This window comes from Centropristis striata, chromosome 23, assembly GCF_030273125.1.
Source record: "Centropristis striata isolate RG_2023a ecotype Rhode Island chromosome 23, C.striata_1.0, whole genome shotgun sequence".
In the NCBI taxonomy this organism is placed as follows: domain Eukaryota; kingdom Metazoa; phylum Chordata; class Actinopteri; order Perciformes; family Serranidae; genus Centropristis; species Centropristis striata.
In genome coordinates this window covers 13,846,230-13,867,327 of record NC_081539.1, presented here as the reverse complement: position 1 = coordinate 13,867,327, position 21,098 = coordinate 13,846,230, and the positions used below count along the sequence as shown (strand labels likewise).

The window sequence follows — 21,098 nt, the reverse complement described above, 5'->3', positions numbered from 1 at the left end:
GTTCTTGCAATTGCAAGCTAATAATTAAGTGAAAATTTGCAATTCACTTGTTCGATGCCCAAAACCTGAAACAGATTTTTTAAATACCTGGAGGAAAGGCAGAGGCAAACTTGTTGAAATACTTGCCTCTGGCAGGATGCACATCTTTGGGACTATATTTTTTTCACAGTTCTACACAAAATGACCACTTTTAAAAACTGCACCGCTATATGCGCAACACTTACTTTTATTGTAAATTTTTTTTTTTTCTAATTGCATTTATGCTATGCACCAAAAAAACACAGAAAGTTCTATGTATAACCTTGATTATGATTTGGAATGTGTCGACCTTCAACATTTGAATGTTCAATCAGGCAACTAGATCTGGATTAGATAATCTGCACTATATTTGGTGTCGTCTCTTGTTTACACACATTTCTACTGAGTGTCATTAGAAGATCTAATTTTAGATTCTGCATTGATTCAGTTTCTCAGGCAGTGAGAGCAGCAGTCAAGCACAGATTAATGTAGATATGTTAAGCACCATCTCTTGTGCCTGAAACCTCAATACCAGGACTTCCACTACTCCAACTGGGGTTGTAGTCCTCCTAAACTACAGAATCAAGACATGATGGAAAGCACAGGATTGAATGAGGAAAGTGGTGATTTTCCTACTTGAGTATGGGACAGATAAGCCATGAATAGAAGCACTTAAAAACCAAAGTCTATCAATAATACCACATCTTCTACTTCTTCAAATGCAGCATAATGGAGCCATAAAAGAAACAGGCTCAAGACTTCAAGCTGTGTTTTCACAGTTTTTCTTCCAAGAGGAAAAGTCACTAACACATTAAAATAAATAATATTAGTTGCTTTTGTGCTGGTTTCCAATGTTTTGAGCAGGTTAAGATGTTGACAATTCCAGCTTCTGCACACTAAAAAAACAAACAGGCCTATAGCACAAACCCTGAGCATAATTATTGTATTGTATAATGTGAGGCAATTACATGTATAGATAAAGTCAATATCTTGTTTTTGTGTAAACAAAAATAAGACACTTGATGGTTGGGCATATTTGAACATTACAAATAAAAATGTATATTTTATATATGTATATATCATTTTGTGGCAGGTTGAAAGTGCAGCCTTATATATTTCGTATCCCCCCTATAACTTTTGCGAGGAGAGAAGCAACTTTTTTATATCCACCAAGGTTATTAGGCATGATCTATAAACAAAATACAATACTTGGTGGTACACTGTAACATCAGTGGTGGAGGTAACTGAACACAGTTAAACACAGGTGATATAAAGCTGCCAGGAACCCAAAATACAAACAAAAGATACAGGTGTCTTTGGAAATGTACCATTTTTTTTTTTTTTTACTATTTATACACACAAAAACAGCAGAAAAAAATAATACATAATTTAACTATAGAACAGTCTATTTGCATGTAAATTAAAATAGTAATAGTTTTTATTGTAGAAAGAAAATTCACATTTTAAAAATGGTCTAGAAACATCAATGGCACACTGTGAAAGCTCCAATAATTGCACGTTCAACTGGCTTTCTCAGCTTGTCTACATATGATATATAAATAAAGTTATTACTGTAAATAAAACATGTTCAGTGTATTTTCAATAAATAGATGGACTCCAGAGGGTTAATTTGGGTGAAGTCAGCAATTTTTACAATGCTGACCCAATTTTACAGCGTTGTCCTGCTGCTTTATGTTGGGTAATCTTTTCAGAAAGATGCTGGAGACCCCGAGTCCATCTCCTCAGAATAACACAGGAGGCAAAAGCAACAGTCTTCTCTGACAAGCTAGCTAGCGTTAGCAGTTAGCGATTTTGTCACAGAGAACAATTAGACGTTAAATCTTATTATTTCTTACCAGAAGTTTTGGTTTATCACAATATACCGCGATTGGCGGACACCGAGGTGTTAAATCTCAAGTTTTCTCAAAGGACAGACTGAATAATTTGTGTTTTTATAAAAAAAATCCACACCGTTCATGGTGGCCGCAGCTACTTACATTTTGAAAAGACATTCAACAGCAATCAGCACTGAACATGCGCATTATTGTTTTCCCACAGTAACACTTAACCATAGCACTTGAAGTTGTGAGTCAAGTGCTTTGAGTGTTGCTATGGTTACTGTCAAGCCACAGTTAAAACCGTTATACGATTTTCAAATTATTTTGTGAAACTATATAATCAATATGAATTTCTATTGGTCACCATTAACAAATGGTTAAGTCAAAATGACTAGGTGATTAGAATATTCATTTAGGAATGTCAATTATTTTTTAAAGGTCCCATATGGGAGTTTTTAATTTTTAAAATTTAATTTTTTTTCTGCGCACTGCGCATGCGCGGCCCCGTTGCTCTTCTGCGCATGCGCGGCCTTTCAGCGCATGCGCAGAAGCGCAACAGGCCCGCGCAGTAGCACAGAAAGACCGCTCATGCGCAGAAGCGCAACATTATGGTGTTTTTTGTGTTCCCTGCAGAACTTGAAAAAAGTAGTGAGATTGTTTTAACAGGGTGACGATATCTTAATACCTCTGGTGACACAGTTTTCTTCTTTTTTTTTTAAAATCACTATAATAATAGACTACCAGCCAGGGCTGGACTGGGACAAAAATCAGCCCTGGCATTTTTGCCCTGACCGGCCCACCACAACTGATAACTCAACAAGTATCTTAGTGCTCTCCTAACCATGTAGATATCTGAACTATATCACTCCACACTACACTACATTTAGACTACATTAGACAGCCCTCATCCCAGAGTGTCAAAACACAGGAAGTCAGAATGGATACGTTTCACTTTTTAATATAAATGCAATAACATGCAGCACAACAATGCAAGATAATAGGCCTGTAGGGGGAAAAAAAAGAACACACAGTAGTGTAAAAGTACAGTGGAAACTCCATGCTCACTTTAAAATGGTGTTCTACTAATGCTCCAGAAACAAATGTTTACATATCTAAAAAAAAATCCTTTTGGGCGAGCAAATTAGCCTGCAGAGACAGACATGCCCTACTTGCAAATTTAACACTGTCACACTAAGATCTATCAACAGCTGATCACGCTAACACAGACAAATGCAAATCAGCAAAAACACTAACAGAACTGACCAACATGAAATTATTTACAACAAGGCACTATAATGTTAAACTGGTAACAACAGCTAGCCTAGCATGTTGCTGTGCCAGTCAATGAACGTCAACAAATTAAGTCATTCAGTTAAAGCCCATAACTGTTAAACTTCATTAAACGTTCAGACGTGCTAAACATAGTGGAGGCAGCAGAAACTGCTCTCTTGCCCCCTGGCTGCGTGCGCACCTGTTACTGTTTGTAAACAAGACACCGTCTATACACGAAACATTGATGATGTAGCAAGCAAACTACACCGTGTTCAAAAAGTTAGCAAGCTAACAAAATAAAGTTATTAACCTGACTTCATGATATTTGAGCCAGGCAGAGAACCATTTATAGCTTCTTACCGCATGTTGCCAGGTGCTGCCATCTTTCCACCTCTCTCTCATAGACTCCTACAGGTTAATTCCTCCATCATCACCTGGCGGCGCCGTGCTGAGTCAGCTCCAGCTGCCGCAGCACCGAACATTTCAGATAGTTTAGCGCATTTTGCAGCATCTGCCTGAAGGGCTTGTCGATTGTTTTTCTCGTAATTTCTCCGCCAGTGCTATACATTTCTTTTACATTTTTATTTTCTGGCTGTGCAGTGACTGATTGATTGATTGACAGCCGATGGGCCCAAGGAGGCGGGCTCTCGGACCTCCCTCTACCTGATGTTTATTGACCATTGGCCAATGAGACTGCCGGGCCGTGACATGACTGGCTGATTGACAGCAGAAGGGGCCAAGGAGGAGGGGGCCTTGGCCTTCGCCCCTCCCTCTACCTGGTTTATTGGCCATTGGTCAATCAGTCAACTAAATAAATAAATAAATAAAAATGTTTATGGTTTTTTCAAGTCGTTCGGCCCTAAAGTCTTGCCCGGTATGCCAGATGGCTAGTCCAGCGCTGCTACCAGCCCCTGGCCCACCGGCAGGCCACGCACTTGTTGCAGCACTAGTCCCGCGAGAGGGGAGGGGGGAGCAGCAGGGATGGATGACCCTGCTGCTCCCCCCTCCCTCCCGGCCCCAGCTGTCAGCTCCCTTCCTGACTTCCCCACCCTGCCCCCGGTACCATGGCGTCCAGCGAGGAGGACGGCACGGTTGAGGAGAAGGAAAACAACAACAAGAAGAGAACGAAAAGCGCCCTCGTCACCGCATGGCTCACCTTCTACAACATTGCCATGACCGCCGGGTACGTGCGTCCAGACGGCCTATTAATAAGAAAAGCCATTAAGTTAGCCGCTCCCTAAAAAACTGTAAGCGTGTGTTGCTGTTTATAGGACTGTGTCTGTGTGACAAGCCGAAAGTGCCTGTTCAGCTCGCTCAATTTAGCGCCCTACAAGAGAAGTTGAAATCATGAGTGAACTTTTTGATATTTAAAAAATATATAGAAATATAAAGGGGATTCGTTTGAGTGTTTGGAAATGAATGGACGGTGTTTGGTGAAAGTGACAGGCTGGCGCTGCAGCCGTGTCCAAATAGGGCTGACTGCATGGTGTCAGCGTCAAAGGCCCCACCGTGCGTCCCACAGTTGCAGTGATAAGTATAGCCGGAGTGCGCTGACTGACACTGGAGCTCAGGTCTGGGACACTGAAATGCTCAATGGGCAGATTTTTTAATGACAACATAACGTTTGTGGAAAGCAAACAGTGTTTTGTTTCGTGTTTATGTGATCACCTGGCTGCACAAACAGATGGGGATCAATATATGTCTGCTCATGTCATTTCAGCTGTGAACAAATAAACAGAGCTGTCAGATCAGAGGCATCAATAATCACTTAACCTAGTGCTGAAGGAAGTATTAAGATGAGTAAAAGTATTAATACCACTCTGTAAGAACACTAACTAAACTAAAAGTTCTACATTAAAAATGCAATAAAAATACAAGAAAATGTAGTAGTATTCAATACAGAAGAATGTCACATTTGAGTGTTATAGCCCACTTTTATATTATAAAATTATTATTTATGCATTAATGTAAAATATGGATTTTATTGTTGTAGTGGGTTGAAGTGGAAGCTTATTTTGAACTTCTAATTAATTATTACTTTATTGTGGACAAATCTACTGATTTTTTTCTAAATTTATAGATTGTTTAAAAATATTATTGTGTTAAAATCTGAAATACTGCTAAATTTTGGGGCAATTAAAAGTTTGTTTTGTCCAACCACCAATTCTGACCTTAAAACTATATATATATATATATATATATATATATATATATATATATATATATATATAACAAAGTAGAAGAACGTTTGTGAAGCTGAAAACATGAAATGCTTTTGCATGAAAAAATATTAAGTAAAACAATATTTTACTGTCAATTGACAGATAGTTTAAGATGTAAAAACATATTCTAGTATTAGGTATCAGTTATAGTATAAGGTGCAATGTAATAGTAGTAATAGTAATAATATGATATAATATAATAGCATAATATTAATTGTAGTATAATATCGTAAAGTACAGTATGTATGCAATATAACAATATAATATTATACGGTTTAGTTTATATAATATATAAAACTGAAGAATCTAAAGTTGAAATGATGCTTAAAGACTTTCAGCTTCTGAAATGCGATTACGTTTTGCTTTTCTAAACTTCTTTTGGTTTTGTATTATTAGATGGCTTAACAACAGGAATGTAAAGAAGTCATTCTGAGAAAGTTTTTCTAAAAATTATAATTGTAATATAAAAGTGATTAACGAAGAAAATAATGAGCAGAAATCAATGAGTTGCAGCTTTTATCCAGTCCAGCCATTGAGCCTTTTTGCCATTAACAACAGCATTGATCCTGAACAGTTTTTATTCCTTCATAAAAAGAATATGTTATGAAGAAGTTTCCTCCTGTGCAGCTTTAGTTTCATGTTGTTTTCTATGTTGTTGAGTTCAGAGAGGGAGATGACTGTTGATATGTTTGTCATAAAGGAGAATTTTAGAGATTATTTTAGCACAATTTCTAAACTTTAAGATGCTGGAATTGCGTTAATGTGCTAATATGTTTTACAGAAGCTGCAAACCCCTAATGACTTTAAGTGTATAAACAAGCTCTTTGTCGTACTCATACTGTAGATTCTGTGTAATCTACTTTTGATGAAAGTACTGAAAAAGAAACACTGTGTTTCAAACTTTGATTTTGTCAATTTAATTATTGAATTAATCATGTTTTATCAAGTCAGTTGTCACCAAATACTGTCTACTATCACTGGAGGGAAACTCTAACTCTACGTAACAAGCACATTTTGTAGCTTTTTTTTTTAATTGCTTTAGGTGGTGGTGATGCTAAAACTTGTTCTTAAGAAGAAAAAAAAAGCTCTTGTGGGAATCTGATTTAGATGTGTTGAGGCTATAAACAATAGAACTGCAACGATTAGTCAACTAATCAACAGAAAAATAGTAATTTTTCATGCAAAAAATGGCTTCATTATGGAGAATTCCTACAAAACAAGATATGTATAGACATCATCTTGGGCTTTGAGAAACGGGAATGGACTTTTTTCATTATTTTCTGACATTTTATACATTAAACGATAAATTGTAGATAAATTGGCATTAGTTGCAGTCCTAATATATAAAATGGAGGGAAAACTGTGGGGAGTTATAAAATTAGTGACTGACTTTTAAATAAATTAGCATTTTCTGTGTTAAATAATACACCGGGCAGTACATGCAGACCTGATATCATTTCAATTTCTGCCGTTATTAAAGCTACTTTCTAGATTATTTACAATCAATACAGCGATAGAGAAACCAGAGTGAAGCCCGACCAATACAGGATTTTTGAGACCAATGCCGATACTGCATTTAGAGTGGGAAATAGAATCAATAACCAGAGAGCTCCCTTATAAAACTTTATTACACAATATTTAACATGATTATATGTTATAGATTAAGATTAATTACTTTATTAATCCCACAATGGGGAAATTCAACCTCTGCATTTAATGCATCCTTTTTTACACACAACTGAACACACCAAACAATGTCTTACAATGTCACCCAATTCAATAAATGATAACTGAGAAAATAAAGGATAAATAGGAATAAAATAAATAGCTAAATAAACCTCATTACTGTTCAGTTTTAGTCAATTGCTGACTATTAAAAAATCACACAAAGCAATGTTTTGTGCATTATACATTGTGTAAAAAAAGGTTTTCATAATGGCACATATCGTACAGCATATACACCGATACTGATATGCCTTTGATAGGACAGTATCGGCTGATAATATCTCTCAACTGATATATCTGTTGGGCTCCAAATCATCCAAATAAAAGATGTTTAAAAACATAAAAAAGTAGCAAGTAGAAAGGGCTTTTATTTTGACAAATTGCAGGGATGCAACTTTCATAGAACGTAAAGAAGATTAAACAACTCTGCAGGGTTGAAGAAGGAAGTACAGAGACATTTCCATTATAAATTGATGCAGAAATTCACCAAAATGCAGAAAATTCAGTGTCTGACACTTGTAATATCTTGGGGGAGGACGCACAGAACCCATTTAATGTATGTTCATCATAGAAACGAACATACGGCTTTGCAGGACGAACTCTAACATCATCCATGTTTGTGCAGGTGGCTGGTTCTGGCCATGGCAATGATGCGCTTCTACATCATGAAAGGCACACACAAGGGTCTGTACAGAAGTATAGCAAGGACACTCAAGTTTTTCCAGACCTTTGCGTTAGTTGAGGTAAGAATTTCAGTGCAATAGAGCGAAAATAGTGTCTTAGAGTGAGAAATAACAAAGATTATAAACAGATTTATGAGCTGAATTAACTTGTCTCTTGTCTTACAGGTGGGACATTGTGCCATAGGTATGTGACGATTTCTGTTTATCATAAAATGTAAACAAATGTGTATTCTCTGCAGCTGTTTATTGTTGTTTCTTTTCTTCCTGCTGCTCTGCTGCAGGGATTGTGAGGACTTCTGTGATTGTAACTGGGGTGCAAGTGTGTTCACGGATTTTCATGGTTTGGTTCATCACCAACAGCATCAGACAGGTGACACACACACACACACACACACACACACACACACTTATTTGGTTGTATGTAAACAAAATAACATTTAAAAATAACATAATTTTCCTGCAATTTTCTTAACAGTTTGTGGGAGAAAATGCACCAGAATTATTATAAAATATAATATTATTACCTCTGTACATACAGCATATAATCTGTTCAAAGAGAGATTATTTTTGGAGTTATTATTATTATATTATCAGAATCAGAATGAGTGTTACAGCCTACTTATTATTACTCATGCATTATTGAAATATGGATTTTATTGTTATAGTTGGTCATTTTAAACTTTTAACTAATTATTTTACTCATTCTGCTGATCATTTTCTAATTAATTGTTTGTTGTAAAAAATCATAAAAAGTGCAAAAGTTTGTCATAATTAAAAGTTTGTTTTGTCCAACCAACAGTCAAAACCTCAAAACACTTTTTTTTTTTTTAAGGATTTACTTGTTTTTTATTTATTTATCATGAAAGTAATTAAACACAAAAAAGAATAATGTGATAAAATAGAAGAACTTATAAGGATTTTATTATTGTAGTTGGTTGCGGTGGAGCACATTTTGAACCTTAATAATGTTAATTTTCATGATGGATTGATCTGCTGATTAGAATCAGAATGATCTTTATTGTCATTATACTCTGAAATTTCACATGGCCTCTTTCTGTGTAGTTTAAATATAACAAATAAATAAAAGAAGTATCAGAAAACAGCAGAAGAACTGCAGCAAAAGCAGCGCAATGTCTAAAAAGTGGCACTTTTCCGAGTACAACTTTTAAAAAAGGTAAATAAACCCACTTGCTAAATTCAATTACAGAGGTTAAATGTCATAAATATAAGTAGATTAAAAAATATGTTTATTATTTTAAGCATCTGTTGCATGAAAACGGTAAGAACTCCTGTACTTTATTTATTAATGTTTTTGTATTTTTTATTTTATTTTATTTGTCAGGTGTCACTCACATGAACACTTTCCTTCCTCTGTATATTCCCCTGTATATTTTAAATGAAGATCCAGAATGAAGAAAGCGTAATCCTATTCCTGGTTGTGTGGACGGTGACAGAGATTACCAGATATTCCTACTACACATTCAACCTGCTCCACCACCTGCCGTACTTCATCAAATGGGCCAGGTGGAGACGAGCTTGAAATGTCATTAGTGTGTCGGTCATTGTTGTCTGAGCATGTCGACACCGATCTGACCATCTCACCTCTGGCACGCTTCCCGCCGCCGGCCTAGTCCGGCTTTACAACAGGAAGTGGTGCAGCCCTGTGTGTGTGTTTGTGTGTGTGTGTGTGTGTGTGTGTGTGTGTGTGTGTGTGTGTGTGTGTGTGTGTGTGTGTGTGTGTGTGTGTGTGTGTGTGTGTGTGTGTGTGTATTAAGTGTCGCCCGGCTCACACAGACAAGCATGTGTGTGTTTATTGATTAGCACCTCGTTATCCCTCGTCAATGGTGGCTAAACCAACTGCTAACATTGTGCTCCGACAATGCTGATGATAGTTGGTTGAAGGATGATTGATGGTGGCATTTTTTCTGTAACTTGCTCTAAACAAACAAACAAACAAAACATTTATTGACGAGTATTGGGTGGACCACCACCTGTCTCATGTACATAGAAGCAAGACACACAGACTATTTTGTGAGTCATTGTAGCTGTTTTGTGTCTCTTTGTAGTTGTTTTTTGTCTGTTTATAGTTATTGTGTGTCTCTTTGTAGTTGTTTTTTGTCTCTTTATAGTTATTTTGTGTCTCTTTGTAGTTATTTTGTTTCTTATTTGGTAATTTTGTGTGTCATTGTAGCTGTTTTGTGTCTCTTTGTAGTTATTTTGTGTCTCACTGTGGTGGTTTTGTGGCTCTTTATAGTTATTTTGTGTCTCTTAGTTGTTTTTTGTCTCTTTGTAGTCATTTTGTGTCTTATTTGGTAGTTTTGTTTCTCGCTTTTAGGTGTCTTTGTAGTTGTTTTGGTCACTCATTGCAATCATTTGTGTTTTTATTTTTTCGGTAAGTTTGTGTCTCTTTAAAGTCATCTTGTGTCTCATTGTAGCCAATTGTGTAGCTGTTTTGTGTCTCTTTGTAGTTGTTTGGTGTCTTATTTCTATAGCAGCTCTATAGCTCTTGCTGCCAGTCGGTGTGTGGAACAGTTGGTCCACAAAAATTTCCCCGCCCTTTAGCTGCCACAGTTTTACACCTTAAGAGGCTGAAATGTAGCATGTAGGTCAGGTGTTGGTCTGGGCTAGGCTAGGCTAGGCTAGGTCAGCAGTGTGCAGCTATTGTGAATTTGTGCTTTTCTGTTTCTGTGCTAGTTTTGTGTCTCTTTATAGATGTTTTGTATATTTTTTGGTCATTTTGTGTTTGTTTGTAATACTTTTGTTTCCTTTTTGTTCATTTAGTGTTTCTTTGTAATTGTTAGTATCTCTTTTGGTTGCTCTTAGATTGTTTTGTGTCTGTAGATGTTTAGTGTCTCTTTGTGGTTGCTTTGCATCTTTTTGTGATTATTCTGCATTTATTCTTGGTCATTATGCGTCTCCTTGAGTAACATTTTGCATGTGAAGGCCTGGGAGGCTCTTGACACTTTGGGCCCCTGAGTCTGTGCCCTGTAGGCCCATTCAGTAATGTTGCATTAAAATCCAAATCCAAAACATAAAACTGAAACTACTGCTTGATTATCAGTGAAATGCGATGACGATCAACACATTTGGAGTGACATAATGCCTGCCTACTACTGTATGGAGAGCACTTGTGACGTGGCAGTCTCTCCGCTACAGTAGCTCAGCTGAAACTGGAGTCATTGTGAGGAACGTCGGCTGCAAACATTGATAGCTGTCCAACACACAGGCTCGGCATCTTACAGCCAAGAGAGCGGCTATCTCACCTCAGAGCAGTGAGGTTACACTTCACATCAACTCATTTAGCAGAAGAGACACTGCTCTGTCTCTGCACACAGAAGTTCGCCAGAAAAACATGATTTTTTTTCGATATTTCAGTGGTTCATGAGCGTCAGTTTTGTGGCAGTTACTGTTTTGTTTTCGGTTTTGATTCCCGTGTATTGAATAGCGCTCTCCTCCCTGCCCCCCACCTTTCACGGCTTTCTTTAAGCATGGAGGAGACGCCAGGCCCCCGGAGAGGGGCTCATGTTCAGCTGCTCATGTTTTTAAGACCATCTGTTTTGGTCATGGAATGTTCTCCCAACATTTCTCTCACATCCGCCGAGACGCTCCCCCGAGCCTTTGCTGTGGTCTCGACTAAATACAGGATCTCTACAGCCCTGAGTCATGGCTTATGTCGTGTCACACTTATGTGAAGTGACAGTCAGTTGCAGCAGAAAGTCAAGACGACTTTGTGAACGATTTCATAGAGAGCAGCTTTTTTTCTTAATTTAAGATAATTTCAGGAAAGATTTGTGATCTTTTTTCTATGTTGCGTTCCCAAATTTGTTTACAAAGTTTTGAAAGTAAATCTGAATAATTCCCTGAGTAATAAAACACAGATTTTCATCCAGTCATCCTGTCTGTATGCAAAGGAATCAAAAACATAATCGTCGCTGTAGTAATCAGCCATTTAGTGCAATGACAGTTGTCAGAGGCTCAAATTGCAGCCACAACCTGATCCTGCAGCTTTTCCCGCTGCAACATCTGCCAAATCACATCCCTTTTCACACCCAGGAGATACCCAGCTGCCTGTCCAAGTTTTAGTCAGTGCCCATCATCTGTATTGGCTGGTTTGCTCACATAGGTTACATTGAAGGCATACTGTGCACAAATTGACGCTTACTGTTTGTAAACACGACATTTAAACTTGGCCACTCCACAGCAAACCCCAGATTCACTCTCGTTTCGGGACGAGCTTAGTCTGCTTGGTGTCTCAATTCACTATATCCACATGGATGCTAATTTTTTTTAAGCGTTGAGCCCAAAGAGTAACGCAAAGAAATGTCCCTAATGCTACAAAATGAAAAGAGAAGAGATTAATTGATTACATTTGGAGATCGACTTGCTGTTAGCTACATGTTTGCTTGTGCATGATGGCTGCCTCACGTGACCTGAGCATGGATATATAAAAGTCTTGAGCAATGGTTGTGCACATTGCCAGAAATAGATAATACACACATGAACTGTAGGGACAGTGTAGGAGCAGTATTCAAGTAGTTAAATTCCTTTTTTTGCAGTTTTTTTGTCAAGTTAAACTACTGAAACTACAAACTATAAACTGGGCCATAGGTATTTGGTAGCTTCCCCAACACTGACCATTTTCATGGCATGCTTGATTTAACAGCCTACATTACATATCCTGTGGTTCTATGTGGTCTCACTTCTCTGGTGTGCCCTCTAGTGAAAACCTCCAGTAACACATCTTGAACACAGGCAAGCTGTTGCCTCACCGATGATTGAGGGGGATTACTTTTGAATTATGGTGCTTTTCTTTCTAACTTTAAATGTAAAAGGAAGTAGCAGAGAGACATTCAAAAGTTGACATCAGGACGTTTTTTCATGTTTTTAATGACCTGAGTGTCCTACTTTATCTTACCTTCTTCTTACTCTCGGCCTTCTTTGATTGAGTGACTTTCCTTTTTCCATTTTTCTGGTAGTAATCTTAAGTCAGTGAGGAATGAAGTTTGGCTGTTGATCAGCGTCAATGTGATTTCTGTTGCTTTACTTAAGTCTGAAATGTCAGAGTACTCCAACAACACAAGCATCAACTTCCTCCAACTTCCTGAATTCTTACAGAAAAACAAATTTAAGGCATAAGGCATGCGCGTGAGTGACCTTGAGATGTATCTTTTTTTTCTCATAGTTTTGTTTCTTTAAATGTTATTAAATATTAATAAAAAATAATAGATAAAATAAATAAATACACAAAAATGTAAATAAGTACAAATAAAATAAAAGAGAGAAAGTAATAATATTAAAATACATAAAACAGTAAATTGATAAAAAAAATAATAAAAAAAATACTATCCATCCATCCATTTTCCTCCGCTTATCAGGGGCCGGGTCGTGGGGGCAGCAGGCTAAGCAGGGCATTCCAGACGAATGATCGAAAAATAACAGTAACAGATTGAAGATTGTTGGAAGCATGTCTCCATTGTTGATCTCCTCCTTTAAAGGTTGCATTTGTTAGTTTGTGTGTGCAGACATTAAAGCATGAGAGTGTTTTAACATCCACAGATGTTTTACCTGCAGGAGTGTTTGACCTCGAGCATCTTCTCCTTCCCAGATACAACCTCTTCATCGTCATGTACCCGCTGGGAGTCGTCGGAGAACTGCTGACCATTTACGCCGCTCTGCCGTTCATACGCAGATCTGGAATGTACTCCATGAGGCTCCCCAACAAGTATAACGTGTCCTTCGACTACTACTACTGCCTCATCATCGTCATGCTGTCCTACATCCCACGTAAGGAGCATGTTCACATCCACTACAGAAACTTTAGAAACAGCTTCTCCTGTAGCATTGTTATCGCATTTCAAAGGGTCTGACAGAACATTTTGGAGTCACATATCCTCCTCAAAAGCCCAGTTTTGTTCAGTTGCAGTGAAATATTTTGCAGTCTGTGTTGCTTTTCTTGCAGATAATTAAATCAATACCACTCATATCTGTATGTTAAAAATGATACAGGAAACAGACACATTTTTTACTATGGTTGCAAAGGGTTGGAAAATTTCCAAGAGAAGTTAAAAGCTTGGGGATTTGGGAATCCCTGCACAAGTTCAAATAAAAACTCAAAAAAATGTATTGTGTTTTTGCGTTGCATTTTCATAGAGCTATTTAATGGAATATATTGAGTATATTAAATATTTATGTTCAGTAGTTTTCAGTAGGTCGTAGAAGTGGAATATTACAACATAGTTGCTCTTATTTATTTCAATCAAATTTATTTAATTTTTAAAAAATATTTTTGATAATTTGATGATTTTTTCCTTTTTTAAAATATATTTTTTATTGTTATTTATTATTTTTACATTTATTTATATTTTTTATATGGTACATTTATTTTATTTCCTTTTTTTTACATTCATTACAATTTTTTTCAGTTTAACTATATTAAGTTCAAGATATATTATATATAACATATATTATAAGATTATATGATTTCAAAAAAAGTGCAACGTTACATCATGGTTGATCTTATTTATTTTAATGTAATTTATTTATTATTTTTATATATCTCATTAATTTAATTTCTACTTTTTTCCCAGTTGATTATTTAAAGTTCAAGAAATATCATTGTTAAAAAGACACTTTTTTTTTTTTACAGAGTCAGTGAGTAAATGTGTCATTTGTGTGTGTCTGAGGAAACTTGGGTATTAAATTACCAAAAAACTTGTCAAAACTGCCATACAAAATCAACTTATTTTCCAATAAGAAACATTTTCAACATTTGAGAAAAAGCATCACACAATATGGAGAAACTATCACTGTCAATATCAACATCAAATCATGATGTTGATATCGACAGAAATAATCGTGCTTATGAGTGTTGCCATAGTTGAGCATCAGTGATTGATGGTGTTTATTTACATACATATATATAAATATTATTGTTGTCATATAACTGAATATAGTAAATTAACATATGGAGAAGGGGTGGGATTTAATAAGCTTTGACTTCATCCCACTCCTTTTGAACACAAATAAGTGTTGAGTCTTGTTGTTTCATTTTGTGTTGTTGTCTTGTATTTATTGTTGTTCGTTTGTTTTTAAATCTTCATCTTTTATTTTGTGTTCAAATAAATTCTCAATCCATCAATTTCCCCCAGTGTTCCCTCAGCTCTACTTCCACATGCTGCGGCAGAGGAGAAGGGTGCTTTACGGGGAGGTGATAGTGGAGAAGGACGACTAGACGAGCCACCACCTCATGCCTTCATTTGAGCCAGCCTGCCTCCACCCTCACCCTCACCTCCCCCTCTTCATCTTTAGCACCAACCGGCCGTTACATTCTTCACTGCACGGGACCGGGAGAGCCGCACGGATGTCGACCCGTCTGACGAGAGTGATAATCAGGAAAGAAAGGAGCGACAATAACTGATCCTCAGTCTTTACAGGAGTAATTCCTATCTGAATGGTAATATTGGAAACATGTTTACAGTCCCAGTGTTGCTGGAGCTCGAGACAGAAGCCTTGACGTTGCGTCTCAGCCACCTTTATAATCGCCCACCTGCCTCACTACTGCACCTTGTTGCACTGAAAAAGTCACAACACCTGTCTGAAGGAGAGAAAAGGTAAACGAGAGGCTTCCAGGGAAATGTGAAATGAAACGTGGGAGGAAGATTGTAAGTTGCGTCTCAAACTTCATCCACCAAAACGACCCAATTGGCAGATTTATTATCCTTTAAGTGTTTTCCACCTCAGTTCGATCGTACCTCAACAATAAATCACCATTTAGACAATATGCTGCTTCTTTTGTGTACGTTTGTAAATGATGCAATGTGAACTGAGCGGTTAATAGTAAGCATATTTCTTAATTTATTCACATACTGTGTCACTTAGAGCGAGCACAGCTCAAACTTAACATTTTGTCTGCTTGGCTCCTGCATTCTTCTATGTTGCTTTGATGTTTACTATGTCAAATTAATTTACAAAAGTGCATTTTAAACTAATTTGAGTATTCAGAAAGTAGCAGCTCTTTCTATAGGCCGCTGTAGCCGAGACTACAATTCAGATTTTTGTGAGCATTCAGTCTTCAGTCGCTGTTGTGTTTGTTTTTTAACATAAAGAATCTGATGTACGATGGTAGTTAGATTCCCTCCTACTAAAGGTGCTATTGTAAGATCATTTCAATCTTCTGTGCAGCTGAAGGAGTGACTGTGATCGGAGTAAAGTAGGAAAACAGGATGTGAAATGATTGAGAGGAAATGTTGCATAGCCCATGGCTATCTAGGAAAATCAGCATTTTTCTTTTTTGCTTATAATCTGGGTTAGAGAGGAGAGAAACAATAAAAGTCAATGTCACAAAAATCACTGGAAAAGTTATTTTTCAAGAACAAATCAATAGAAATGTGAAAATACCTTCTTGTGCAAAATCAATAAACTAAATACTACAATACTGTGGAGAGTTTTGTGATGACCTTCACACTTGTTACCTGATATCCACAGAGGACCATTTACTCCAATGTGACGAAAACAAAAGATCCTGTATGATAATGAGTTGGTATCTCAGAATAATAACTAAATATCTCAAAATACTAACTAAGTTTGTCAAAATGATGACATAATATCTCAAGATAATGTGGAATTTCTCTAAATAATAACTTAGTTGTCAAAATACTGAGGAATGTTGTGAAATGAATGGCTTAAGATCTCAAAATAATGAAAAATGTTGCAAATATCTCAAAATACTGATTTAGTTTCTCCAAATAATAACATAATATCTCAGAATAATGAGAAATGTTGTCAAAACAATGATGTTACATCTCAAAATAATGATTTAATATCTCAAAATACTGACTTAGTTTCTCAAATAATGACATAATATCTCAAGATGAGAGATGAGATGAGAAATATTCTTGAAATAATAACTTAATTTGTCAAAATAATGTCTTTTGTGCCCATTGCATGCGACCAATTCATTTAAACTCCTGTCCATCCTAATTGTTCAGCTTGTTTCTCGTTTGTGCAGCAAAAAAGTTGCTTCCCATACACACAATGAGAGGAAATTTACATTATGGTGTGCTCACACCAGGGGTGAGACAATTGTTTTTATACAATTATATACAACGATGACAATTGCAGCGAAATCAAGCCTTCACATTTCACATAGAAAGTTGATTTTGTGCTGTGAAAGCCTATTTTCTCCTGCATTGCATAGCTCTGATTGATGCAGAACTCCATTCAGAAAACAAGCGTTTTAAAAGTTGTTTGCTTGTAGTCCTGCAGACAGAAATGCCAAAGCAGGAAGTTTACATATCAGCATCATATTGTACATATTTCTGCACACTTTTTTAATCTTTATGATTTATTAGAATTAAATCACAGCAAAGTCAGATTGTTTTGAATGATACTGATATAGTACCAGCAGTCAAAGGCGAATTTACCCAACTTCCTTTTTTGACAGTTTCTCGCTATTTTTGAGATATTACGGCATTGTTGTCATTATTTTGAGACTCCAATTTTGAGATATTTTGAGATTATTTTGACAACATTCTTCAATATTTTGAGATATTTTGTCATTATTCAGAGATACTAACTCATTATTTTGAGAAAGCATCTCATAATGACTTACAGGACCTTTTTGTTTCTCCATATGTCTTATTTCTTCTTTTATTGCTTGAAATGCGTTTCCACAGGTATCAAATCAGTTTATCTGGATCTGCATAAAATACGTAGAAATAAGCCTACAAATACAAACATCTTGTTGGGTTTTTACATATTTATTTGTGAGTGTTTCCTTCATCTTTCGTAGTGTTGTTTAAACTCAAGTGTTTTTTCTTAACAGGAAACAGTACCTGAGTGCAGAAAATGGCACATTTAATATTCGTAGGTAGGATCCACAGATTCAGATTCATAACGTACGTCCGTAATAGTGAAAATAAATCTCATAATCACAAAATGCTGTATCATACACAGAGTATTAAACTGTAAACGTGCAGTCTTGTAGTTAAACTCAAGCTGATTGTGACACTTTCCTGTATTTATGTGTAAATACATTTGGTTCTACTCTTATAAATGAAAATGCTATAAAGACATTCATGAGGTTAGATAACAGGTTCCTCAAAGATAGCATATCAGCGTCATGTCATGTTTTTTTGCGCATCATTTTGCATCATTTTAAGACAAATACATGTTGTGAAAAGCACTACGGTAAGTCCACTTAGCCTCATAGAAATCCTACAAAACTTGCATAATGAAATATACATTCAGATATTCAGTTGCACGTGGAATACAGTTTTATAAAATGCATTTCAAATAGCTATAAAAATATTTATATATATATAAATCAATTGGTGATTTGGTACTTTAAAAAATAAAAGTCCTCCTATTGTGATTGCCCCGCTGTATTGCACTTGCTGGTGATGTTGGACTGGGTTCACTTTGGAGGAGAAAGACGTCTCTTCAGCACCGAGGAGACGTTTCGCTGCTGCAGCCCCTGGCTCATTTCAAAAAAAGTCTCTTTGCTCTCTCCGTACGTGCGGACTCTCCATGTGCTGTGTCGGTGGACCAGTGCCACATGGGCCAAGTCTAGCTGCTCCCTGCAAGCTCCCGTTCAGGGACGTACGTCGCTACGATCCAGGCGAGCTCACTGCAGAGAAACATGCAGAATGACATCAGGAGATCATACTGTGTTATATATACGGTACATATTTTGGCAAGGGTTTTGTTCTTTTCTTTGAATTTTTGGATTTTAGAAGTTCAACTTCAGCTCCTATAATAAGTCTGTAGTAAACTGTGTAGCCAAAATACAGACAATCAGACTCTTAAGGATGAAAATGTCCCCATTGAAACCCATTAAAATCCACAACCACAGCATTAAAATCATGCTTTCTATAATATTAAGCTTTACATTGGGAAACTACAAAGGGGAAAACATTTGGTTTACGTTTTCAGTATGTAGAAAAGATAAATACATACCATTTTCCACATTTATTCTAGTGTTATCACTGCTTTGTTATAGACAAATAAAAATGCAAAAATCTATATAAAGATGCAAAACAAAATGCAAAAATCTATTAAAATAAAATAAGAAAAAAATCTAAATCAATGTTGTTTCATATATCTCAGACTGTAACCAATATCTATAAAGAGAAAATAATAATAAGAAAATAAACCAAAATCAATGTCTGACATATCCCAGAATGTAAACATTTTTTTAATAAATTCCAAGCATTTAGTAAACAGAAAATATTTTTGATCACAACACTGATTGATAAAGAAATAGACAATTAAAAGATTAAATATTTATTTTAATATATTATTTTTAGTAATAAACTAACTAAACTTGTTATTATCAGGGCTGAGCAGGTTAAGAGATTAAATAAAAAACAAATGGAAAAATGGAAAAACAATAATAATAATAATAATACAATTTTATGATGTTTTTGTCCTCCAAGGACATCAGAGCAACTTCTTTAAGGTTAGGCACAGGGGTTAAAGTAGAGTGACATTTGAAAAGGAAAAATAAGACAACAAAAGACGTACATGTCTCCATTTCCTTCTCACAGATGTAGCTTATGAGATCTTCACAGAAGAAATCGTTCCACAGCCCCTCGTGGATGAGACCCGCACAGTCTTCTCCCATCTCATGTCCATGGCCCCAGTTATCAGGCTGACCAGGCTTCCACTTCCTGCAGGCAAACAACAGGGGGCGATCACACATTACACTCACAGCTTTTCCTCTAATAGTCTGAAATTAAACAAACTGCATAAGGAGTTTTACCCTCCTGTTATGTTTGTTTCTCAGGAACAGCAATAATGTTTGTGGGTCAATTTGACCTGGTACATGTTTAATTATCCAAAAGTGTCTGAAACTAAAATATCAATCAATATTTAGTGCAATGGTGTTCTTTACCTCTCACAGCTCTCGTTTTTCATTAAAAAAAAATGCAAGTTAAAACTTTGTTTATGTACATTGGAAAGACCTACATATAATATACATATTAATAATATATTAATATTAATATATATAAGTTTTGAAATTGTATTTTAAATTTAAAAAAAAAAATCTTTTTGTGAAAAAATACTAATCAAATTTGACCCACAACACAACATGAGAGTTAAGTTGGATCACATGATTTCTTTGCAAAGTGTACATTTTTTTATTGAGACCACAAGTGTAGATCTTTGAGGCTTTTATGTAATACTGCTGTTCAGGTTTCATTCTATACTAGTTTGATGAATTTAGGTGCAGTTTGGGAAGCTTTATTGTTTTGCTAAAGCAATGTTTCCCCACCTCCACTAGGGGCCGCCAAAGTTTTACAGTGCCGTCTTGATTTAAATTGGTGTTAAAATAACTTTGCCTGTGTCTCAGCATTTTATTTAATACTTTCTGTATATTCAATTTTTTTTTAAATTATTATTTAAGATATAACCTTAAAGAGCTATAATCACAGCTTCTTCCCTCTCTGTTAAACAGCCTTGTCCATAACGAAGTACATTTACTCAAGTACTGTACCTAAGTACAATTTTGAGGTACTTGTACTTTTCTTGAGTTTTTCCACATATGTAACTTTATACTTCTTCTCCACTACATTTTGAGGCAAATATAGTAATTTTTACTCCACTACATAGGGCGGTTGTGGCTCAGTTGGGAGAGTTGGTTGGCCCCCAACCAAAGGGTCGGTTGTTCGATCCCTGACCATCGCAGCCTACATGTCGAAGTGTCCTTGAGCAAGACACTGAACCCCAAATTGCTCCCGATGTGCTGTGTTCATCGGTGTGTGTGAATGAATTCCCAATGATGGCGGGTGGCACTGTTTAGGGTAGCCTCCGCCACCAGTATGAATGTGTGTGTGAAAGGGTGAATGAGCGCAGTCTGTAGTGTAAAGCAGTCTTTGAGTGGTTGCAAAGGTCCATTTACATTTAGTTACTTTTCAGGTGAAAATTTAACAAAAAATTATGATAAATTTAAAGTGATTAGACTTTTTAAAAAATTAAACTTCATAATAACATGCAATAACAATAAAATGCTACTTAGATAAATGCATCATTACAAATAATATAATAATTATATTTAGAATATATAAAACAATCTGAGGTTGGGCCATTCTGCATAATAAGTACTTTTACTTTTGATACTTTGAGTACATTTTGATGATGATACTTTTGTACTTTTGTAATTCAGGATTCAGAAAAGAACAGTTAAAGCAATTAAAGAGCTAAAAGCACAATGGCAAAGCGTCAGCACAAGGAAAACATTGAATTTGTCAAAAAAGAAACCTATTAAGAATTAATTACTGTTAAAAAAATACAAGAAAATACATAATACATACAGAGAATTGTATTAATTTAAAGGAAAA

At 36.0% G+C, this 21,098-nt stretch overlaps 2 protein-coding genes across 2 annotated transcripts in view; one reads left to right on the top strand and one right to left on the bottom strand.

The window, feature by feature from the left end:
• Window positions 1-4,167: 4,167 nt before the first annotated feature.
• hacd1 (3-hydroxyacyl-CoA dehydratase 1) lies at window positions 4,168-16,312 on the top strand. Its single transcript, XM_059326505.1, has 7 exons — window positions 4,168-4,311; window positions 7,701-7,818; window positions 7,924-7,942; window positions 8,040-8,128; window positions 9,161-9,282; window positions 13,364-13,542; window positions 14,907-16,312. Exons 1-7 carry the CDS (start codon window positions 4,193-4,195, stop codon window positions 14,987-14,989), a joined length of 729 nt encoding a protein of 242 aa, XP_059182488.1. The 5' UTR covers window positions 4,168-4,192; the 3' UTR covers window positions 14,990-16,312.
• Window positions 16,313-17,505: 1,193 nt separating this feature from the next.
• The window catches only part of LOC131962034 (collectin-12-like), a 45,173-nt gene continuing 41,580 nt past the window's right edge, over window positions 17,506-21,098 (bottom strand). Inside the window, exons 9-10 of the mRNA XM_059326983.1 lie at window positions 19,282-19,427; window positions 17,506-18,385 (exon numbers count right to left, since the gene is read on the bottom strand). Of these exons, the coding sequence (XP_059182966.1) occupies window positions 18,366-18,385; window positions 19,282-19,427 (166 nt within the window). The 3' untranslated portion in view covers window positions 17,506-18,365. The remainder of the gene's footprint in view (window positions 18,386-19,281; window positions 19,428-21,098) is intronic.

What these genes read in the sequence shown, in the direction of transcription:
- hacd1 (XM_059326505.1), top strand. Translation starts at nt 4,193, where the DNA reads ATGGCGTCCAGCGAGGAGGACGGCACGGTTGAGGAGAAGGAAAACAAC. An exon ending in AACATTGCCATGACCGCCGG is followed by an intron (nt 4,312 to 7,700) that starts GTACGTGCGTCC and finishes ATGTTTGTGCAG; the next exon opens with GTGGCTGGTTCTGGCCATGG. An exon ending in CATGCTGTCCTACATCCCAC is followed by an intron (nt 13,543 to 14,906) that starts GTAAGGAGCATG and finishes AATTTCCCCCAG; the next exon opens with TGTTCCCTCAGCTCTACTTC.